Here is a 24552-nt window from a genome sequence, read left to right as displayed (position 1 = left end):
TGCTCCTGTGAAATACAACCGGGTCCTTCGTAACCAGAACTTTTCAAGCTTGTGAAAAAGTCAGTTAAGTGTGGTCATGTCATTTTAAATGCAAAATCCTTGACTAGACCAGAGACCTTAATTTTTTAAAAACGTAGCTGAGTATTTTAATTATGAATGTCCTTGCATGTTCTCGGCATAGTTCATTATTCATGTTGCCAGTGAAAAGCTTTTTAATTAACTAGCATGCTGGCAATCCATTGTGAAATGTATAGATGTAGACTTCCCAGCATTAAAACACCACACACACACACACACACACACACACACACACACGAAACGTTCTAGCAAACACATGCACTTTAGTCACTATGGGGAACTTGTTTCTGAATAATTTTAAAATGTGACCAGGCTTTTTTATTTTATTTTTTTATTTTTATTGGTAACAAAACACTGCATCACAAGGAACATCAGCGCCACGTGGAACGTCCTAGAAATGCACAGACTTGGGTCCCAGTCCCGGGTGCCTGGTGACAGGTGGTCCCAACCAGGTGGATGGGTCCAGCTTCACTCCCATCAAGACCTGCTGTGAGGGTTCTCGCTTGTCTACGGCGTCTGGATCGGCTGGCTGGAGGCCCTGTCTCAGAGGCCAGAGGAGTCACAGTGAGTGAAATGTCACCCGCACGGGGGATGTGGACGGGGGAGGGGGGCGCTGGAAGTTGCCCATTCGTACCAGGTGTCTACTTACCAGTTTTGACTCAAGAGGCCTATCAGGACTCCCTGTACTTATTTCTATGTTCATCTTTCGAAGGAAAAAGGATGCTTTGAAATGAGAGCTCCCACCCATTCACCACTTGTTGTTAATCCTCATCGGAGGGTATGTTTCCATGGATTTTTAGAGAGAGCGGAAGGGAGAGGGAGAGACAGAAACATGGGTATGAGAGCGATACATCGATCAGTTGCCTTCCACATGCCTCCACCAGGGCCAGGGATTGAGCCTGCCACCAACATACGTGCCCTTGACCGGAATCCAACCTGGGATCCTTCAGTCCGCCGGCCGATGCTCTATCCACTGAGCCACACCGGCGAGGGCTCGTTCACCACGTTTTGGCAGGTGCTGGTGCCAGCATCTTCCAGACGCCCAGGCCCAGGTGGAGGCTGCTGACCCCGCGGCACCAGCCCCGGCTGGGAAACTGAGGCAGGCGGTGGAAGGTTCTGGATAAAGCAACTCTGGGAGTGGCTACCGGAGCGAGGACACACAGCCCCGCTCCCCGCTCTGTGCTCTGTCTTCTGAAGGAACAGACGCTCCCTACGCACACGTCTCCAGCGGCCTCTCCACGCAGCCTCTGCTCGGAGCTCGGGCCTGCTCAGCAGGGCCTGTCGGCTGCACATCATGCAGAGCAGCCGCCGCATCCATGCGCCCTGCGAGCCCGCCAGGACAAGGCGGCCTGGTGCAGTCACACTGGGAGGCCGACGCACCTGGCACCTGGGGCCTTGTCCCTGCTCTGCCCCACGGACGGATGCCCTCCCGGCTGCACGGGCCCACGTGAAAGGTTAATTTAAATAGGACTGAGCTTAGGCCCAGATATGCTCCGAGCAGATTCCATTTCCCAGGGTGTTGGCAATGCCCTGCTTTTCCAAATGGGAGAGTCATTAGAACAAGAAACCACACACATGCACTCAGACCGAACGGTAAACTGAATTTATTTCCTCTTGGAAAACAATTCCAGTCATCTCCAGGTCCAGGGCGCGGAGTAAACATGAGTAACAGTAACATACAGGTTAGTCCAACCGATTCGGGCGTTCGGCTGAGAGAAATCATACGGGAAACCTTGAACACTCAGAGCCTCAAACGTCTCCGGGAAAAACTCGCTGACAGTCTACATGACAACTATTGCATATATAGTGATGCTACCGGTCACAGGGCAAGGCGTACAAATATATAGACGGGCCGTATCGGCGGTGGGCTCTCTGTGAGAACGTCTCTTCATGGCTCGCAGAATCTTCGCAATGAAAAAATAGTCTCGGATTTAACGCTGATTTACCAAAAAGAGAAAGTCTGGGCTTCAGAGTCCATGACAGCAAGTCCCAACGCCGCCTCCTGTGTAACGCAGGGGTCTGAACTCGGCCTGCGGGCTGCCTTGAAAATACTTCCTCTTAAGCCCTTCTGCTCAGTCTTTTCCTCTCCTGCCTGAACAGGGCCCAAGTCCACTCGTCTTCGTAAGACCGTGTCAGTTTCCGACGACATCATACATGTGCAACACTTTATATACAGAGGGTCTATCCTGCTCCCAGGCTCACACACATGAACATCCAGCATTTGGGTGATACAAGTTCATGGTACAATACAATGCTCTGAATAATGTACATAACAAGGAGGGGTTCGTGCAAAGAGTGAAACATGTTCCCTTTCTGTGCCGCAGAAGGAAGTCTCCACCGACCGCGCTCCCACTAACTGCTGTGCTGGGTCATCGTGTGATTCTGGAACGAAAGAGAGAGAGGGGGGGTCGTCAGTGCTGCGTTTCCATCAGGCCACGTATCCACGCTGCTGCTCGATTCATGGCACCAGGAACGAGGTGTTCGGCTGCCCGTGGCCTGACTGCACCTGCCTCCTACCCCTCGCCCCCGCTGGGAGGGCAGGGCAGCTCCAGGGCCCACCAGGGAGGCGAGTGGCTGACCCATGTCTTTCCTCTTCTCTGTCCCCCACCACACCTTCCCGGAACACCCCCGCCTCCTGCATCTCCTCTCACTGAAGCACCCCCGCTTTCAAAGCCCAGGTAGCACCACGTGGACAGTTTTCCTGTCGGCACACCCCCCAAAGATTACCGATGCTCGATGCTCGTCCAACTGCCTGGGTGGTGGGCGTGTCCACACCAGGGCTCTGTCTGTCCCTGGATAGAAGCTTTAAAGCAGCGGTTCTCAACCTGTGGGTCGCGACCCCTTTGGCGGTCAAAGGACCCTTTCACAGGGGTCGCCCAAGACCATCCTGCCTATCAGATATTTACATGACGATTCATCACAGTAGCAACATGACAGTTATGAAGTAGCAACGAAGATAATTTTATGATTGGATCACAACATGAGGAACTGTATTTAAAGGGCCAGAAGGTTGAGAACCACTGCTTTAAAGGCAAAAGCTGCCTGGCCAGCCAGGGACAGAAGGACAGCGGGTTCTCCAGCGCCCCCTGCAGGCGGGCAGGGCCACGCCACCACAGGCTGCGGGGCACCTGGAGGCAGCCATAGCCGCTGCCCCACCCCAGCTGCCACAGCCACTGTGGTCCTTTCCTCCCCCTTGCACAGCAGGTCCCCTTTCCGGGTGCACTTCCTCCCACATCACGAGAGGCCACTGGACCGCCCGACTGGCCTGCAGGGGGGGGGGGGCGCGTCCGTGCACTCGCTCGGAGCAGGGGTCTACAGTCCGCTGGCAGGGACGCTCATGGTGGAAAGGAGCACAGTCCTAGAGGGTCCTGGGAAATGGGCACATAATGAGCAATCACAGAAAAGAACCCCCGTCCTCATGCGTGTCTGCACTCTGGAGATGATGTGCCCCCCCACCCGTACCCCGAGTCACTGAAAACACACGTGGCCTCCCTTCACCCTTGGAAGGCGGCAGGCGTGGGCGTCCAGCCCGCGGTCAGTGGCTGGCTGTTCTGGTTGGAGAGGATGGAGAGGGTCCGTGTCTAGCTTCACCGCAGACCCTTTCCGCGAGGAGGGGAAGCCTGGAGGGGTCCCTCACAGGCCCTCTCTGCACTTTGTGTTCTGAGAATCACACACATCATTTCTTTATTATTATTATTTTTTTAATTTTTTTCAGGGGAGAAGGGAGAGAGAGAGAGATAGAAACATCAATTATGAGAGAATCACTGATCAGTTGCCTCCTGCACTCCTCCCACTGGGGATCGGCCCACACCCCGGGCCTGTGCCCTGACCGTGAATCGATCTGTGACCTCCTGGTTCGTAGGCTGACGCTCAGCCCTGAGCCAGGCCAGCCGGCACAGACATCATTTCTCTAAAAGGGGAGACAAGAAGCCAGTGGGAGGGACAGTAGGCCAGAGAGGCATGGAGAGAGGGTGGCTCTGTGCGGCGCCCTCCCTCTGGCCGTGGCCAGGCCACAGAGGGGGTCCGAGTCACGCAGCGCCAGCGTGGCAGGAGGACAGGCGGCCCGGCCACCGGCCAGCAGCCTGCCAGGGGCGTCCTGCTCTTCAGGTCCACAGGAAATCGTGCACTAGAACAAAGTGTGCGTAATCTCACCATTTCACACGGCAATTCAGTCCCCAAAGCCCGTTAATGCAATGACAGGTTATGAGAAAAAATATCTGTTCCAATGAAGGAAACGTGTTTTACATAATCGAGGACATCCGGGCGGGGGTGGGGTGGGGCGATGACAGAAGAGGAAGAAGAGGAGAAAACTCCCGCAACCCACAGGGAGCCATCGATTCTGCAAAAAGGCATCTTTGGAGACCTCACGTCTAAGGAACCGAAAACTGCAAACCATCAATCCCAGTGACGAACAGTTGTTTTACATGAGGGGGCTTGTGTTAAAAAAAGAAATCGAACCCACAGCACACCGTCCAGCTGACAAGCAGCTCCGTCAAGGTGCGAGGCCACAGGACGAGGTCCCCGCACGGCCCCCCCGTGCGGCCAGGCCTGTGGAAGGAAGGAGTGCGCGCCTCTCCTCCCTCCTCACATGTGAGACGAAACGCGGAAAGCTGAAAAACAGACGGGGCCGTCAGAAGTCCCTTCCAGCGCTGTATTTTTAAAATGAGCGGCCTTTCATTTTCCAGGCCTGGAATTCTCATTTCGGGCTTGGCACGCTCACCGATGATTAATTCAGCCCCACCATTCGGAGAGCTGACCACATTTACTGGTCAAACGGCTTAATCCTATTTAAAAGGCAATCCAAGCAAAATATTTTTAAAGAAAAGCAAAACCCCGTGATCCCCTGAAACCGTTCACCTTGGCCAAGCGACCCCACTTCCCTTCCATCTTGATGTGAATTTGTGCCCCGATCGCCATGATGAAGCTAAGCTTTGGAGGGAAGCCCAGATGGGGTGGAGGGGGTGTGGGGTGGCCCCGGGGGAGGGGGGGGGATCCGCCTTCCAGGATGGAAAAATGAAGTCCCCACCTTCCCGCGTCCTGCCAGACTGTCCGATCCCTTGGCAGAGGCCGCGTCTGGTCTGTGCTTGGTAACCCTCCCTTGGCATCGGCAAAATGTTAAGTAGCCACGGCAATAAAGCTAATAAAAACGGCATCTGAATGGGAGTTTTGTGAGATCTGTTGATTCAGAGATGTTAATCATTTTTTACCAGGACTTGTCTATGTATAGCTCTTTGTCTCAAACACATTCTGACAAGCTTTTAAAAACGAAGGAAAAGAGCCAGCAGGCTGGCTTAAAAAGGAACAGAAAACACACCCCACACAAGCTTTGCAGTAATTCACCAGGCCATTAGCATGTCGGCTTGAACTGCAGTTGCATTCAGTTTAAATGAGATGTTTTCCAACCCGGTGAAATGGCAGACAATGTGGCTCTGCAGCGATTGGGGGTGGGGGGTGGGGGGGGGGACGCAGGGATGAACGGGCTCTGCCTCCAGCAGATGGTGACAGCCAGGCAGCCTGTTGTTTTTCCTTTCGTGGAAGTAACGCAAACATTCGCCATCCATCCTCACTGATTAACGGATCCGAGGGCCCTTCCCTGGATCGCGGGGCTGGACCTGATCTGTGAACACCAGGGGCAGTGTGCGCACCCCTGGCTCTGAAGCGCCGTCCAGGGCAAGCACAGGCGCAGCTCCGGCTGCGAGCGGGGCTCCACCGCCCGCCATCCTGAAGGCTTGTCTGCTTTTTTACTTTCTGTGATTTCTTTCCCCCAAACAAAAGCAGCGGTTTGCCACCGGCCGGGGCATCAGTCTTTGACCTGCATCTTGGTTGCCCATGAGGTCACCCGCGCCCGGGCATCGCACCGACTTAGGAGACGCCTGGAGTCCTGCGCCTCGTCTCCCGCCTGCCACGCAGCTTCTTCAAATGTGTCTGCCGGGTCCCCGAGGCCGAGCCGCCGCGGTGGGCAGGGGAGGACAGCGCGGCTGCCGGTATTAATGAGCGCGGACCATTACAGTCCAGCGGCTCCTTCCCATTCCCAGCAGCACAGCCCGTACGTGACTTAAAATGTGAGAATATTGACACAAAGCGCGCGGCCCCTAAGGACAGTCGCTGGGCGGGAATGAGGAAGGCTTGGTACAACTCTCCGAGCGCAGGCACGGCTCTCGGACGGCGGGATGGCGGACGGACAGGGCTGCAGCCGCCGGCCCTCCAGGCCCGAGGAATTCCTCTGTGGACATTCTCAAGGCCAGCGCCACGCGGACTCTGCAGCCATCAGCACCAGCGTTTTGGCTCAGAGCTCTTAGTACTAAATCTCTGGGTTGAATCAATGGAAGAACTATATCTCCCACATGAATCAATACATTCGGTTCAATATGTGTTCTATTAAATTATACTTTCTAATCAAGATTTTTACATTTCCATCCTCTTTCTCTTTCATGCCCCACTTCCTTGGCGGGTGAAGTGGTTTTAAAGGTGTCCTGAGCTCATGGGGACAGGATGCTCGGCCAGCCCCCTACTCCCCTCCACCCCGCGTTAAAGAATTCTCACAACGCAAAGGACAGCCTTTCCACATCTTATTCAGGTTAAGGAGATGGGAATGTAATACATTAACGTTTCCAAAGCCCACACAATCGCAGAGATAATGCCGCGTTTTAAATGAATTAAACGTGAGCAGCCACAGAGCTGGGAGCACGAGAGCGAGGAATAGTCTAAAAATGACACCAAAGACCCAAATCATCCGAGAGTACCAGCCAGACCCCATCGTGCCACCAGAAGTTTCTATTATCCACCCAACGACACACTTCCTGGCTGGAGAAATCCTAGGTCCTGTGTGTGCATGGCCCTTAGCTGGTGGACACAGGAACGCAGACGTGGAAACGGGCCTGTGTGTGAGGTGTGTCCCATTTCAGGGACCTTCTCTAGAAGGCAGGAGGGAGTGTTTCCTCACGTGCTGAGAGCCGAGGGACACGCTCAGTAACGGGTGCCCACAGCCAGGGGAGCTGCCTCTAATCTCACGCCGCCGATTTGCTAGGAAATGGGATTCTGCTCCCTCCCTCTGATGGGGCATTTCTGAGCCTGTCTGCCCCCTCCTAGGGCCTCGGGTGTTGCGCTGATCGTGTTTGCGCTGACAGAATTCCCCTTCTACTTTTTCTCCTGGTAATGGCATCACCGTGACTTACAGAGACACTGACGCATTTTCTGTTGACATTTAATGTTCACGTGGGCGGGGCCCGCCATCTCCAAGCATTTTCTGGGCGACACTGAGCCACATTAAAGCGACAGATGCAATGGCATCATCGGAGGTGAAGAGGGAAACACGTTTTAGAGACGGACAAGGACCACGAGGTTGTGTGGCCGGCACCTCGCTGGAGCAGCATGGTCGGAGCAGTGCAGACTGCAGGCCAGTTGTAATGGTGCTGGTGACGCGGCGTCCACTGCACAACCCCAGGAGACGATCGCACGTCCCATCACCCTCACGGACGACGTGGCTGCTGCTCTCTGGGCGCTGGCGCGGAGTAGCCCGAGAGAAGCGGGTGAGAGACCATGAAGTGCAGGGACACTGGCGTGTTCACAAGCTCAGACGCAGACGTGGAGAGAGAGAGGCGTCTCCACCGCCACCCAGCTCAGCGCAGGGAGCTACTTCTTAGTCGTTTCACAACATTCACGCCATCCAGCGGCTGCATGAGTTCCTCGATGGCAGCAGGCTTTCTGACGAGGGGGCTTCCCAACCTCAGCACCGCTGACAGGCTGGGCTAGACCCGGTGGGGAACGTCTGGCCGAGGGCCGCATGAGGCCCGAGAAATCCTTTGGTCTGGCCCTGCCATGGCATTAGGGGGAGTGAGTGAAACGTTTGACCCACTGTAGCAGGAACATGTTTATTTTTGTACAGCAGCTAATTTTAAGCTGATGACTGTGCATGGCCTGTGATGTCATGAATGCCCACACGGCCGGCCTCTGGCAGCAGAAAGGTCCCCCGCCCTGGGGCTAGAAGGTGCTTTGACCTGGGAGCCGGCCTGGACACCGTCGGTTCCACAGCACCTCTCTCTGGCCTCTGCCAACCACGTGCCAGTGGAGCCTCCCCTGTGACAACCGGAAATGTCCCGACATGGCCACGGACCCGTGGGGAAGCGCACCCCGACGGAGGGCCACTGCGTCCGAGCTCTAGAGCACAGGGAGCTGGCCGTGTCCTGCTTCGGCCTAAGAGGTGGCTCCCCTGTCACTTACAAAAGGGAGCTAGAGGGCTGTCTGTCACGGCACCGACCCGGACTGCAGGCGCTGGAAAGCGCGGCCTCAGTGGGTGAGAGTGGGCAGCTGTCAAACCGCGGGAAGGATTCCTGGCGATGCATGGTCAACGGCATTGCTCGTGTGAAGAGCCGAGTCTCCAGAAACGTCCACTCACTCAGCAGCTCTCACCTCCCAGCCCCACCCCTGAACAGAGGGGGTCCATGAGAGCGGCGTCCGTCAGGGCTGCGTAGGACAGGCCGCAGTCCCATGAAGCACAATGGGGCCTAAGCACTGAACTCTGAGGCTACTATTTAGGGCGTGGGAACAAGCGTCTCCTTTGAAAGAGCTGTGGAGCCCCTGTCCTCACCCCAACCTCGCAGACGCCACGGCCACAGTGGGCTGTGCCTGGGAGCAGTGCCTTGGGGGCCGGAGGAGGGGGTTTCTGAGCCGAGAGGCCATGGCGGCCTCGGGCCCAGGATCTCCCTTAGAGACTCAGAAGTTAGGTCCCAGAGTCCAAGTCCACATTTCCAGACTGGGAGCTGCCCCGGTGCTGGGCCGGGTTCTGGCACCAGGTAACCATGGGAGGGGCCGGTGCTGATCTGAACCCTGGCCGGGCTGCTGCGGATATGAGGAATGCTGCTGCCACGGTCCCGCCAGCTGCAGGGAGGTCTGGGCCCAGTGCTGGGCCCTCACCTCACCTGGTGCTGCAGGGAGGGGGAGGAGGAGGAGGAGGAAGAGCAGAAGGAGGAGGAGGGGCGAGGGAGAAGGGCTCCAGAGGCAGGAGTGAGCACGGGGCGGGCTGAGGCCGCAGAAAGTGGACACTGTTAGGGCTCCAGGCATCTCCGGGGCTGACCGTCCCCCAGGCTGGGTGGGGAGGTGGGGGCACAGGTGGGGGGCGCCTGCTTTCATGGCAGGGGGTCACAGGAACAGCCCCCCAGTCAGCCTGGGCTCAGTCGGACGCGAGACCCCGAAGCCCACGCGGACACGGTTGTTCACAGACCGCGTGTCCACCTGGCTCATGTGGACCCTGTCGAGAGCTGTGACAATCCAACATCCCCGGGAAAGACCAGCCGCTCTGCTCCCCCAGCTTGTGAAGGATAAACCCTGCTGCTGTTGGGAACTGCTAACGTCGGAACGCGGCCATCTTTCCGAGAGCTTCGGTGGGACAGCCTCGGGTACCAGCTGGCCGACCCCTGTCCGCTCTGCACACCTGACGGGCTTGACCATTTCCCTTTTGTAAGTGACCAGACCCTTCCCCACCTACAACATGGAGGGAAAAAGGGCTGAATTAGAAAAGAGCAAAATGGACATTGAAAAATATATTAGCCTGGCTGGTGTGGCTCAGTGGTTGAGCGTTGACCTATGAACCAGGAGGTCACAGTTCGATTCCCGCTCAGAGCACATACCCAGGCTGCGAGCTCCACCCCAGTGCGGGGTGTGCAGGAGGCAGCCGATCCATGATTCTCTCTCATCACTTATGTTTCTCTCTCTCTCCCCGCTTTCCTCTCTGAAATCAATAAAAATATGTTTTAAAAAAAGAAAAGTATATTACAAGTATGAAGTTTGTTTTTAACAGAAAACAATCCATTGAGCTCCCCGTGAACAGGCAAGGAACCAACAGAAATTTTAAATCAAACTATGTACAAGGTCAGCAGAACTGAGAGCGAGGCGGGGGTCGGAGACGGTGCTGAGACCTGGAGTTGCAGGACCGGCACAGCGTGGGAGGAGGCTGTGACAGGCCCCACGGTCTCATAGGTGCTCAGGGGTCAAGGCCATGCCTCTTGGACAGACGTGTCCATGCGCCTGGGGCGGCTAGGCGTTCATCCCCTGCGATGTTTCACTTATCACACTGGCGCTCTAAAGGGAACATCTGTACGCAAGGTGAAGAACAGCCTCCTTCCAGTTTCATCCTCGAGCAGTGCCCCTTCTCCGGGCCCTGATTTCACTACCTTAATGGTACGGGAGGACAAGAAGGCTTGTCCGACACGCGTGTTTATCACGGACGAATATAAATGTCCTCTCTGCCGGCTCTGGGTGCTCACATGGACTCGGGACGCTCCAGCCACAGTCCGACCCCTTTCACAGGCAGCGCAGCTGAACACACTTCTGCTACTTACATCGTGGCCTGCGTAGCGAGTACAGCAGCAACAGGAGCCCAGCCTGATCACTGCTCAGCAATGTCCTCTTGCAAACATGACGCATTTCCTGCCCACCCCCTTCTCTTAGTTCCTGAATCCCAGAATCTTTAAGAAAGGATTGAGCTGCCCAGCCACCGTGGCTCAGTGGTTGAGTGTCGACCTATGAACCAGGAGGTCATGGTTCGATTCCCAGTCAGGGCCCATGCCCGGGTTATGAGCTCCATCCCCAGTAGGGGGCGTGCAGGAGGCAGCTGATCACTGGTTCTCTCTCATCATTGATGTTTCTATCTCTCCCTCTCCCTTCCTCTCTGAAATCAATCTAACATAATAAAAGAGAAACATGCAAGTGGACTGTACCTCCACTACACCCACAAGCCAATCAGGAGTGAATATGTAAATTAACCCTACCAAGATGGCGGCGCCCAGGGAGCTGGAGTGAGCAGGAGGCTTGGGTTGTCCCCTGCAATGGAGGAAGCCAAGCTTCCCGCCTACCCTGCCGACCCTGAGCTCCGCTCAAGGCTACAAAGGTTCAATTATAGAAGATAAATAAATCCCAGATACCTGCTTCCAGCCCGCAGCTGTGGCCAGCCTGAAAACGGCCCTCAGCCCCTCACCCAGGCTGGCCAATCCCCCATGGGGTGAGGGTCCCCGCTGGGGGACTTGGCCAGCCTAGAAGCAGCCATCAGCCCCTCACTCAGGCTGACCAGGCACCCCAGGAGGACCCCCCACCCTGAAAGGGGGTGTGGCCAGCCTGAAAACGGCCCTCAGCCCCTCACCCAGGCTGGCCAGGCACCCCAGTGGGACCCCCAACCTGATCCAGGACACCCTTCAGGGCAAACCAGCCGGCCCCCACCCGTGCACCAGGCCTCTATCCTATATAATAAAAGGGCAATATGCAAACTGACCCTAACAGCAGAAATACTGGGAATGACTGGTCACTATGACACACACTGACCACCAGGGGGCAGATGCTCAATGCAGGAGCTTCCCCCGGTGGTCAATGTGCTCCCACAGGGGGAGCTCTGCTCAGCCACAAGCCAGGCTGACGGCTGCCAGCACAGCGGTGGTGGCGGGAGCCTCTCCTGCCTCCTCAGCAGCGCTAAGGATGTCCGACTGCAGCTTAGGCCTGGTCCCCGCTGGCAAGTGGACATCCCCCGAGGGCTCCTGGGCTGCCAGAAGGGGAGCGGGCCTAAGCCAGCAGGTGGACATCCCCCAAGGGGTCCCAGACTTGTGAGAGAGCACAGGCCTGGGATGAGGGACCTCCCTGAGTGCACAAATTTTTGTGCACCGGGCCTCTAGTATATATATAAAAGGATTGAGTTAGTGAGGCTGCCCATATTTCTATTACTTGGCCCTAGACCTTGCACTCAGTTGGGTTGTGACCCCCGCTGCAAGACCCCACCTGCCATACTTTTTATTTCACGTCTGGTTTTGAGATCCACGGAAATGGAGAGGTCTGTGCCTAAACGCCGTGGGAGCCAGGCATTGATTTAGAAACTGACTTGCAGGCCTAGGACTTAAACTCTGTGCCACTCGATATGGAAGGTCACCTGATTAGAATGGGAGAAGCAAGGGCCCTGTCATTTATATTCAAATGGTAACCTTCAGAGGGAGGGGAAGGAGGGAGGGCTCTGCTTCTCCTTGATATGGACGAGGATGCCCTTCAAGAAAACTCCTATGATTATGAAAAGTCGTTTACTGAACTAGGGCAAAAAGCAAAGAGAAAAAAAGGAAAAGAAAAAGCCACTTCCTTGCCGTGTATTATTTCTTTCATTAAAAACACTGTCACACTCTCTATGAGGTCAAGTCACAGTAATAAACTATCAAGAGCAGAAAACACGCCTTTCTCCACCATCAGCCGCCAAATGCTGTGCACCAGGGCCCGGGCTTCAGAAAACACACACAGAAAGGGCGGGATGGGAAGGTCCGTGCACGAGTGACAGCCCACTTACCCTGTGTGAGTGTGAGGTGCGTGCGCACCTGTGCACACCCACGCCTGCACGGAGGCTGGTGTGTGCGTGTGCTGTGAGAGGTGGAGTCACATACGTGCATGGGTTCTACAGGTAAAACCCCTGGTGCTTGCCTTTGACTTTCCGACAGGGCTCACATTTCTATGTGGAAAATGCAATTATTAGAAGAAGCCCCAAGCAGCCCTTGTTTCGAATTCTAAGACAGTCCTATTGAAAATGCAAATATCTCAAAACCCAATCCTACTCGGGCTCTGCTCTCTCACTTAAGAAAAAAAAAGAAAAGTCCTGGTTTGGCGACAGGAGAAAAACCTCCCACTCCCGTTTGGTGCCTTTCCTGCTCGATCTCCTCTCCCCGTGCCTGCGTGCTGTGTGTGCCCTCAAAAGTCTCCGTTCCCTTTAACAGTCGCCTGCCTCCCGTCCCGAAGCCACTGGATCAGCCACTCACACAGCAAACAGAGATCAGGATGGTACGTGCATCTCATGTCCTGTGTGGACACGGGTCAGGTCTACCGATGCATCTGCATTCTCTCTCGTCCATCCGCTCCTCTTGCTCAGAAACCTTCGGGTCTGAAAACGGCCCAGCTGCCCCCACTCTGCACCCCGCCGCGAACAACCTTTCCTGGTCTCGGAAACCCACACCTGGCTCAGCCGGCGTGGCTCAGTGGTTGAGCACTGACCTATGAACCAGGAGCTCAGGGTTCGATTCCCGGTCAGGGCACATGCCCGGGTTGTGGGCTCCATCCCCAGTGTGGGGCGAGCAGGAGGCAGTTGATCCATGACTCATCACTCATGTTTCTCTCTCTCTCTCCCTCTTTCTTCTGCTCAGAAATCAATAACAATACGTATTAAAAAAGAAACACACTGGTACCTCCCCCCATGGCCCAGCGCCTTCCCTGGCCTGGCTCCCAGGTCTCCGTAGGACAGTCTGCTCACCCGCGTGGGGCACAGAGCTCCCAGGAGACCGCCCTTCGCTCCCCCGCCCGAAGATGTGCAGTATCTACGGTGAGAGTAATCACAGCCTCCCATCCTTAGACGATTTGCTCCTCCAGATTAATTTCAGTTCATTACCATAGAGCAACAGAATTGTGAAAACCACTCTTTAACGTGAAGTGTTTAACCCGATTCTGGAGGAAGGGCGGCTGTGACTGAGTGAGGCCGGCAGCGGGCGCGGTGCACACGCCTGCAGATTCCAAGGTGCGCGGTAAACAGGCCTGCGCAGCCACGCGGCGAGCAGAGAGGTCGCGGCGGGAGGCCGTGTGCTAATCAGCCCTCCAAGGTACCGCCAGCCAGAAGTGGCACTTACTCTAATTCAAAGCCCTCGTGCCTGCTTCCGTGTTGCAAAATTTATAAAAGAATAACTTCATTAAACCGCCTGGCACTTGAGACGCACATGCAAACCAGCCACAACACAGAGGGAGCTGGCCAGGGCAGAGAGCTGCTCCCGGGGAGCTGTGCACGCCGACGAGAGGAGAGCGAAGGCTGCACCTGATGTTTCTCTCTGATGGCGGGTTCACCCGGGCCCCCAGCCACGCGGCCCCCTGCTCCTGCCCGCGGCCCCTGCCCCTGGAAGAGCGCTGAACATCAGTCCTGGGGGAGCGGCAAATGTGTCCCTTGCGAAGCCCACCTGGCCGGGTGTGACTGAGCCGTCCGCGTCCCTTCCTGGTCGCGGTGGAGGCTGGCCCTGGGCGCCCTGGGACAGCTCCCATCGGTGTGGGTGCGCATTTCAGACTCACCCGAGTTGTTGAAAACAAATGTAAAACATTTTCTCTCTCTTAACGTTGGTCCTCAAGAGAGAAAGCAAGGACCAGGGTGAAGTGGACACGGTTTGCTGGAGTCCCGGCCTGGGGAAAGTTGTTGTCACACACACACACACACACACACACACACACACACACACACACACACTCCTAAGGAAAATCACTCCCCTGCATCGGAGATCAGAGCCACGCTGCCACCCAGCGACTCCAGCTGGACCCTGAGCCTCAGTGCGCCCGAGTCCACGCACACGTCCTTCCATGCGGAACCGACAGCCTATTTTTCAAAACCATGTTTCTGGAATGGAGGACCCCAAGCCTCTGAGAAGGGCGTGTGAGATGCGGGGTGCGCGCGCAGGGGACCCTGAGCCGCCCCGTCACGCGTGGCCCCTCCTGCTCAGGGCCTCCCATCACTCAGGGCCCCCGGCTTTGCTTCAGAGAACAGAGCGAGCATCCGACAGCCTGGACACGCTGCCCAAGCGGGTGAGAGGAAATAGCCGCTGGCCGCGTCTCCTGTCCCCCATTCCCAGCGCTGCAGTGGGGTTCTTGCTGCGGGTCAGAGGTCAGAAGGGAGGCTCGCTCGCTGGAGCACCGGCTGACAGGACAGACGTGAACAGGAAGTTATGGCCAAAGCCACGCAGTGGGATGGACTCCTGTTCTCCCGGGGCCAACACTCAGGTCGCTTCTCGTCTCCCTGGTCAGCACGTCTGTGGCACGGAGAGCGCTCGACAGTCGCATACAGCCACGTGGCGGCGACGGCAAGCTTACGGTACCTCTTCTCCGTGAATAAACAGGACCAATCAGGAGTGGCGAAGCTAATCAATCACAGGCCACCTCTGCGAGCCAATAAAAGACGGGTTATTGATCACATGGCGCAGTGAGGGGGACGCAAATGCCGCGAGGCCGCCTGAAGACTGGCGCTCCGGCTGTGAGTTGTGCGGGAGTCGGCTAGGGCTGCCTCCCCTTTTGGAAAAAACACCAAAGGAGCCAAACTAACTCAACCCTGAGCTTCCAAAGGGGACCAATGCGAGGCCGCCCCAGGGCGTGCGGAGGCCCTGCGGCCGGTCCTCCACTCCGCACTCCGTGCCATGCGGGGGAGCGGGCGGCTGTGCGGGAACACGGGTTTGATAGACGGACACTGGCTGCACAGGCACCTCGCGGCCGGCCCACCGCCACCCACTGCCACTGGGAGGCCCACTGCCTGGAAACACAGCGGCTGTGCTAGCGAAGCCCTTTGTCTCCACCTCCGAAAAAGGCCATCATCCCCCCTGGTTAGGAAGCACGCAGCCTGAGGGGGTCCCACGGAAAGGCAAGCTGCCAGCGACACCAAGGGCAGGAAGGAGGTGCGCTCAGCTGGTCAGTCCTGCCTTCCGCCCCCAACACCTGCGCCTGCGACCTGCGCCCGGCCACAGAGTACGCACAGATGGTCCCATGTCTCTTATGACCGTCTCCCAGCGGAGATGACACCCCCCCCCCCGTTTTTACGGGGTTCACTGCTCTCTGCCTCTGTGCCGGCCGCGCCCCCACATGCAGCAGAGGGGCAAGAGAAGGGGGCTGTGCTCGGCTAGGCGCCCCCACAGCCAGGGAAGTGCGCATGCCGCCCGTTTTCGGGAAGGAGCCATGACAGGCGGGTGCGAGGCGCGCTCCACGCGCTGCACAAAGTTGCAGGCTGCTCGGCTGCTGTCCAGAAAATGAATCCAATTTTTCATTCTGTCATTATAAATATTTCATTGCAAATGGTACTGATTTTTCTGAAACTGTGGTTAAGCAAAGGGCCTCTGTGTGAATATTTAAGAAAAAAAAGGGAGGAAGACAGCGGAGGAGGAGGAGGAGGAGGAGGAGGAGGAGGAGGACGAGGACGAGGGGGAGGAATGAAAGGTTAGCAACCAATTAATTTCTTCCTTTGGATGTAAAAGGTGCGGGGAGAAATTCAACAGCGATGCAGCCTGTGACTTGAGGAAGGAGGAAAAAAACATGGACTCTGCCCATCCTCTGACAGTTGCTCATAAAATATCTGCAGTCCATCTATCTTTTAGTACCCCGGCCCCTCGGAGAGAGAAAATGGTGGTTTAAAGCTCACTTCAGTGCCAGGCTGCGGGAGATTGCTTCCCGGCCCCCCGCCGCCCGCGGCCTGGGGGGAGAGGCCCGGGAGTTATTCAATCAGCCCTGGACGCGGCGGCCGGGGTCCTCTGAGGGCTGATTATAGAGCTGCCCTCCTGCTGCCCGCCTCGGAACAGAGTGAAATGAGCAGCCCCTTGCAGGGCAGCTTCTGCAAGAAGGAATCTCACCTGTCATGGAGTTTGTCAGAATTTCAGGATTTATCTTGGTGCAAAATTAATAAAATACCAACCAGGATTTCAGGCTGACTGCTCGGCCGTGTCATCTCCGAGCGATCTCTCACCCGCAACAACCTGGACAGGGAGCTCCCCCTACTCTCCCCCCCACCGCCCCTGTTCCCGCCTGCATGTCCTCTGCCACCCGGACTCCGGGCTGAGACCCGGCGCCAATTACACGCCAGGCCGAGTCCCGCTGTCTCCACGGGTGACCTCTCCCCTGGCGGCTGTGGGGCGGGCGCCCAGGGAATAGGCCGGGTCTGAGGCACGGAAAGTCCGTTTCTGCAGAGTCTAACGGGGCCCGGGCATCGCGACCATGAGGCCCACACGCTGGCAGCGGGGCCTGGAGAGGCTTGTCTTTAAAAAGGCGCACTAGCCTCCGGCCATGAGAAGAGCACATTTTGGGAAACTTGATAGATGAATCTCGAGTCAGCCTGAGCCACAAGGTGGTTTCTCCTTTTGTTTGTTTGTTTTTTAAACATTTTTTATTGATTTCACAGGAGAAGGGAGAGGGAGAGAGAGAGGAACATCCATGGTGAGAGAGAATCACTGATCGGCTGCCTCCTGCACACCCCCTGCTGGAGATGGAGCTGCAACCCAGGCAGGTGCCCTGACCTGGAATCCAACCGTGACCTTCTGGCTCCTAGGTTGACGCTCACCCACTGAGCCATGCTGGCCAGGCTCGCCTTTTGTGTTAACTCACTGGCCTCCTGCCCAGGACCCCCTGGGCTGGGCAGAGTGGGATGGGGCGGGACTGGGGCCGAGGGAAAAGGGGACTGGAGGGGAGGGAGGGAGGGAGGGAGGGAGGGAAGGAGGGACCTCTGCTGGCAGAGCTGCCTGGGGCACCACACCCCCTGCAGCTCCTTAGTGGGTGGGTGCAGCCCGGGTCTGACCATGTGGAGCGGAGGCTGGGCAGCCCCCCGGCCATGTCCTCAGAGTGGGGGCATCACGCCACAGGCCCCAGCCACTGGACAGAGGGGGCACTGAGCCCACTTCCCAACAGGATGGGCGTGGATGGACACCGACACCGTGTGGCTTCTGGGCCTCCTGCCACTGCCAGACACGGGTGCGTCTTTCTGCCTGGCCATTCGTGGAAGGCGATGGCTGCCTCCTGCCCACTGTCCAAGCGGCACTTTCTACAGGAGCCTGAACAGCACATGGTGCTCCTCCAGCGCTTCCGGGTCACATGACAGTGTGTTCTGGAGCCTCCGCTACAGAGCATAGTCGCCTCCCAGTGTGAGCCCAAGAGAGCCGGGAGGGAGGGGGGGGAGGAGAAAGGAGAGAGGGAGAGGGGGAAGGGAGGGAGGGAGAGAGAAAGAGAGAGAGAGGAGTATAGGCACAGATGGGGGGATGCAGGGCGCTCCCAGCGGGGTTCCGTGGAGAGGCGCTAACTCCACAGAGGGACGGCCCCCACCAGGGCCGCCATGAATGATAACTGAGCGGAACGAGGGCTCAGTGCCTGGCTCTCCGCGAACAGACTGCTCTATTCTATTCTCTGCACGACCACCTTCACCCTTACCCACCTCAGTGAGTTTGAAGGTCCCACCGCTGTTAAAGGGTCTCCCTGCCCATCACTCCCTGTTCAATGGCAGCCCCCAGCACCGCTCTCAGGCGCCATCCGCCCATCCCGCCTGCCTGCCCATCGCCCCTCACAGGCTGGGAAGCCTGCACCCCAGCAAGGGAGCTGCCTGCTGGCTGGGCAGAGCCACGAGGGCCGCGGGCCCCTGCAGATCTAGCAGCCACAGTAAGAATGTGAGCGCCTCTTGAAGTCCGCACGCGGCTCTGAAGCCGCCGCCCTCGCAAACCCCCCAGGAGCAGCCTACTGCTCTCCCGCCAGGCACAGCAAGGACTGATGACGCCCTGGCCCAGGACCAGCCAAGCTGGGGTGCACACCTGGCCCCTCCCTGATTTCTGGCTGACATCCCGGATGGCCATGGCCCTCGCCCTCGCCCGGATTGTCAGGACCGTGGGATAGGGACGGGGTGTTTTCCCATCCCATCGTGAGATTAAAGTTGTAAACACAATGGGTTTCATTCTTGGCGCTGGTCTCTGCGAATGAAAGGCCACAGCAAACAGCTAAAATAGGAACACAGCCTGGTGGGCGTGGCTCAGCGGTTGAGAATCTACCCAGGAACCAAGAGGTCACAGCTTGATTCCCGGTCAGGGCACATGCCGGGTTGCGGGTTCGATCCACAGTACCAGTATGGGGCGTGCAGGAGGCAGCCGATCTGATTCTCTCTCATCATGGATGTTTCTCTCTTTCTCTTCCTCTCCTTCCCTCTCTGAAAATCAATAAAAATATTAAAAAATAACATAGGAACACATGTGCAGATGCAATGTGCCTCTCTGGGCTGCAGAATGTTCTAGAAACGGGGTTTCCAGCTCTCTCCAAAGACTCTGACAGCAGAGGTGCTGAGAGCAGCTCTGTCTGTGCAGACAATCCTGACAGCCGTGCCCGCGGTGCCTCGTCCCCGATGGGGTGATCGGTGCTGTGGCAGCGGGCAGTCTTGGCGACACCGCGGACGGCGGGGCCAGCCGAGCGGCCAGTGCAGAAGGTGGCAGGGGGAGGTTCGTTTCCAGGGGGGAGGGCTGGCGCCCGGCCGGGTCTCAGTGCACCTGGCTGGATGCTCCGTAAAGCCCCGTGGCAGTCGGAGGTGGCCATCTGTCGTCAGCTCCGGGCCAGGCAAAAACTCAATGTGGGGGCAGGTTGCTAACAACAGGGCTGCGGGAGGGGGTGCGCCTCAGAGCAAGGAGCTGGCACTCCCCCTTTTAACAGCGAAAACCAGCCCCGGATAGGAACATCAAGAAATGAATGGATGGAGGCTTTTTAAAGGCTGGGCGGGGCGCTGCGGAAACAACTCAGATGGAAATGAAGCGCTGCTGCCCATCGCAGCCACCGCTGTTGCCTTCCCTCGGTCCCATTATCCACCCGCGCTTGACAACGTGCTGGCCGGACACCTGGTGAAGCGGCGAGGCCACGTTAGGGGCCGGTGAGCCCGGGCTGCGCCCCAAAGCACGCACACCGATCCGGCATTTATTGGTACAAAACGGGCCATTGAAAACGCATTTGCTTGTTTGGTCCAAATGTGTTCCTGTGACCATCGGGCTCGTCTCCCTCCCTGTGCACTTGCTTCACTTCCACAGGCAGCAGCATTGAACAGCAAACAAAGCCCCTCACCTGTTCACAGTGCCATTCTAGATCTTAAATGCTCTTCTTCGCGCATACCAGCACAGATGATGGGGGGGGGGGGGAGAAGGAGAGAGGGAGAGAGGGGGAGAGAGAGAGAGAGAGAGGGGAATGACAGGAAACTGAGGTGAGCTGTTCCCTCGTTCTTTGTCCTGTGTGATTAACTTGCTGCCTGCAATGGTAGGCCCATCAGTCCTGATTGAATTATCCCACATTAACAGCTGGAAGTGATCACAACGAATGGTGACAAGACCGCCCTGGTCAATACATCGATGCAAAGGACTTGGTTCCTGGAGAGCCGATCAGATAAAAGAAACAGATCCATGTGACCACTGAGCAAATTAAACGGAAGGGCCTGTCGCCCAGTTTCCTCCCCCAGCCCCCAGGCCTGCGAGGCGGAGAAACGAGGGGGCGTGGAAACATCATCTCCTGAACCGCAGGCTCCCGACACAATTTATTCTCCTCGCAGGACTCTGAGTCCAACTGGGTCTCATGATCGCAGCCCCAAGACCAGAAGAGGCTCAGAGCCAGTGGCTCTCCTGAGATGGAGTGCGAAGGGGGAGGCACAGACCACCCATGAGGAGGCGGGACCAGCAGGGGACCTGGCTCTGCTGGGCCTGACAGCCTGAGTGATGGGCACCCCCCCCCCCCGCCCCATCGACAGGCGGCCATACAACTTCAGCATCAGTGAAGCTGTGACGTGAAAAACAGGCCTCAAACTCGGGTGGAAAAGTATCTGAGGCAAAAATCGAACAGCCATGCAGACAGTCACATTTTTAAACTGTGGTGGTGTCTGCAAGTCTCGGGGAGCCCTCAGAATCTCACCTCAGGACTCTCTGCAATGTGGAAAACACTATTCCCGAGTTCATGAAGGGATGGGCTGAGTATCACAAGACTTTTTTATGGAAAAGGAAGGGAAAGACCAGGATCTCCCAGCCTGAAGCTCATCTCGGCCAATTCCCTCTCCCCCACCGCCAGAATTCCCTCTACACCCATTACATCCGTACACGGTGGCTGATGGAGTTTCCTATGGGGACCTGCTGGAAGAGGACGATCTGATCACTGCCATTGAATTGTAGCTTCTCTGGAGGCACCAATTACAGGGCAATTACCGCACGGAAAGAAAGTGGCCTATTCACAGCAGCTCTGCAAACACCCGGCTCACACCTGCATAAACCGCTGGTACAAACATGCATTGTAGGATGTTATTCTTGGATCACGCCGCCCGCTCTCCAAGCTGCTTCCTCAAGTTCTGCAGCGAGAGCTGTAAGTCTGTTAGGAAAACATGGGAAACATTCAACGTATTCCTTCGCTGCTAAAATAACGGAATGTGCGCTTGGTTCCAACAACGCACTCTTTATTCCCCGGCACGTCTTCCCACCAGCGTGTGAGGTGGCCACGAAGGGCACGGAATTCCTTGCAAACATGGGAGAAAACTCTACTGAAAGGAAAAGAGGACGCCCTGCCAAACCCCGTACCTCGGGACTGGCCGTGAGAACTCCGGGTCGGGAGGCTTAGGCCGTGTGACGCATCCGTACAGATTCCACACGGGAAGCTGGGTCCAAGGTTGAGTTTCCCGTAGAAACAGGTTTCATTAATTCTAAAAGGAGCTGTGGTCTGTACGGTCCACAGGAAGATGGCTGAGGCCTGGACTTTTCTGAAGATGGACAGGGTACACTGAGGAACTATCGGAATCTGGAAAGGCCTTGAAGGCAGTGTCAATGAAAACAACACACGTGTGCGCGCGCGCGCATATGTGTATAGGATATGTAATTTTATGCCCAACAAAGCACTTTTTACCCACAAAAAGAGGCTTTTGTGTTTTTAATTGGAGGTAAATAGTGAAAGAAATGCAAATTCCATATTATAATCATGCCATCATGTAGGCGCCATGGAAAGATACACCGTAGCCATGCACGGGGCATGTGGAGGCTCATCTAGGACATCCTAGCCTCACTCTGATGTAAGAAGCAAAGACACCACATTCTTTCAAATCTCCAACAGGAGTTCAGTTCTGGGGCTTTGGTTGTACAACCTTTTATGGAAAGTCCTTCTTCCTAACCTTTAGGGGCATAAAGACATAGATGAATTCAAGCGGAATGACACGTGTCAATTTTAAAATCTGCATTTATTTTATGTATCAAGGCATGACCTACCGAGGGCTGATGCCAGAGATTCATTTTTCTGCTCTGTTGCTATTTTGGTTACCAACCTTGATTTCTATGGTTGCTTTCATTTTAGTCCATTCCCCGCTCATTCTAGAAATTTAAAAAATTGTACTATGGTTTTTGTATACGTACCATGCTCATGTTCTATGCAAGAAATAAAAGAAATCAAGATCTAAAAATCACATTCATTGCTCCCTCTAAACCCAGGGGTAAAAGGTCATTTGGGTAATGAAAGCAAACACATAGGACTGGGAACCCCTAAGGTTAAAGTATAAAATCCGAACACACTCAAAACTAGAAAAAGTAAAGTTAATTCTCATCCATTTTTCTTAAGATACTGAAACTGAAAGCCACTGCTGCTACTGGGGGTTTCCTAAAACAGACAGATTTGCATCTACCACATAGAGAAGGATCACATGCTAACGATAAATGGTCACGTTTCCCACAACAGACCTACTACATAGAAAAGGATCACTTGCTAACTACACTAGTAAGTGCTGTGACTAAGGAATGGGAAAGACCAGCTATGCATGTTCTGAGTTGTTATCCTGGAAAGATAATGCTCACAGCCTTGGATTATGACACAAGACTTACTGGCCCAGATCACAATCTGAATACATCAGACATGTCTGAAGAGATGTTTTGACCCTGAGATCATAAGAGCCTCATAAGATCTCAGAGTCGTGTGTTTTATAACCTGTCCTCTATACCAATGGTTCCTGACCTGAGCGTGACCCGGGGAGATCTGGGGGCCCCCAGATCCTTTCAGGGGGTCTGTTAGGTCAACGCTATTTTCACAATAACATTCCGATGTTGTTAGCCCTTTACAGACTCATTGGCCCATGTGTGTTCAGCGGAGTTTTTAGAGGCTACTTGGCACATGACGTGATCCCTCTGAGAGCTGGGAGAATTGCGTGTCTGTCTATTCTTGCATTTAAAACATTTCTCAATTTTTTTCTAATATGGAAACTATCAATAGATAATAAGCCACATGGATCACAGTCCTTCGTGCTCCTCAATCATGTTTAAGTGTAAAGGCATCCTGAAATCAAAGAATTTAAGAACCACCGGTCTTTATGAATTGTAGAAAAGAGTGAATACTCTACATTCCATGAAACCCCAAAATGCACCATAACAGAAACGGGGTCTTGCAGGATGCCGTTCATTGCTCAGCTCCGTCTGCTCCCCCTCAGCCCAGCCAGAACTGCCAGTGTGGGTTCCTTAGTGAAAGACATTGAAGCTTTGCTGGCAGGTTAGTTCCATTAGAACCTACTGATACAGCTGCGTCCTCATCCACGATTTCACTTTCCCGGGTTTTAACTTAAACTGCAGTCTGAAGAGAGTAAATGGGAGATTCCAGAAACACACAATTCTTAAGTCCTGAATCCACGCGATTCTGAGTAGCGCGATGACATCTCTGTCTAGCCATCCGCGCTGCCCTGTCCAGGAGGCACATTATCCCTTTGCCCAGTGTATCCACTCTATACCCCCCACCCCGACCCCAGTCCACCAGTCACTTAGCCTTCTCGATTATCAGATCAGTTATGGGGGGAGAGGGGCGAAGAAGGAGGGGGGGGGGAGAGAGAGAGAGAGAGAGAGAGAGAGAGAGAGAGAGAGAAAGAGGCCACGCTCGCATAACTTCCATTACAATACATTGTTGTAATTGTTCTCTTGTATTATTGCTGTTGTTATTCTCGTACTGTGCCTAACTTATCAACTTAGCTGCCACAGGCATGTGTGTACAGGAAAAACACAGCACATACAGGTGCTCTGTGGTCCCAAGCCTCGCCTGGGGGTTTCGAACGTGTGCTCCTCAGGTAAGGGGGGGACTGTACGGCACAAACGAGGAATTTTACTGCAGACGTGTTTTCAGGCCCATTCGATGGAAGTCAGTCTCTACAGAGCCTCCACGACTGTGGTTTTCTGCTTCACCATTTACATGCTAATTAACAGAACCACGAGGTGTATTGCCCACATCCTTTACAGAATCATAAAAAACAAAGTGACTTTTCCTTTGATGCCTAGTGTGATAAGAATATACTTTCCAAAAAAATGTAGGCTCCTTACTTAATAAGACACAATGTTAAACCATCATCTAACTTGGCCTACCTTCTATACTCCACTCACACAGACGTGACAGAGTAGAATTCTACTGAGAAGTGACGACAAGTTAGATAGCAACTCTAAGTTTGGTCCCATGACACATTATGTCCATTAAATGGGCTCACCCATGCTTTCATATGTTTTATTTCACCTCCTAATTTGCTAGTTGCTCACTTATAGGATGATAACTGAGAAGATAACCTCTAACTTCCTTATTTTGACACCAAATTAACACCATTCTACCTTCCCAGTGCAAGGGAGGCGAGGCACAAGCTGCCCAGGGCCGGAGGGTGGGGCTGGGCCAGGGAGCGGGCGGGGCTTAGCCAGACCATGCCTACGTGGGCTGTTCAAGGAAGACACTGCAAACATATAGTTACCCCTCACCCAGTGGAGGCTGAATCGAAAGTTTATTGTTAATAGTAATACTCATCATAAAATAATTTTGAGTTCAAACGCATTCTCCTCCAAGGGTTTAACAAACACACGTTACTCCTATATGATTTCATCAGAAAAATAAGGAAAGGTATTATGCCCATTTTTCAGACAAAGTAACAACAAAGAAAGTTATTTTCCTTTTTATAATAAGCGACAGGTCTCTGAC

At 55.1% G+C, this 24552-nt stretch overlaps 1 protein-coding gene across 6 annotated transcripts in view; it reads right to left on the bottom strand.

The window, feature by feature from the left end:
- Window positions 1-1667: 1667 nt before the first annotated feature.
- ZNF521 (zinc finger protein 521) overlaps window positions 1668-24552 on the bottom strand; it is a 274149-nt gene continuing 251264 nt past the window's right edge. For all 6 annotated transcript variants that reach the window (XM_059707442.1, XM_059707441.1, XM_059707440.1 and 3 more), the window contains one exon: window positions 1668-2460. In XM_059707442.1, the coding sequence (XP_059563425.1) occupies window positions 2315-2460 (146 nt within the window). In that variant the 3' untranslated portion in view covers window positions 1668-2314. The remainder of the gene's footprint in view (window positions 2461-24552) is intronic.

Source organism: Myotis daubentonii, chromosome 8 (genome assembly GCF_963259705.1).
Source record: "Myotis daubentonii chromosome 8, mMyoDau2.1, whole genome shotgun sequence".
Taxonomy (NCBI): Eukaryota; Metazoa; Chordata; class Mammalia; order Chiroptera; family Vespertilionidae; genus Myotis; species Myotis daubentonii.
The sequence above is the reverse complement of the archived record's forward strand: the minus strand, read 5'-3'. Positions and strand labels throughout refer to the sequence as shown.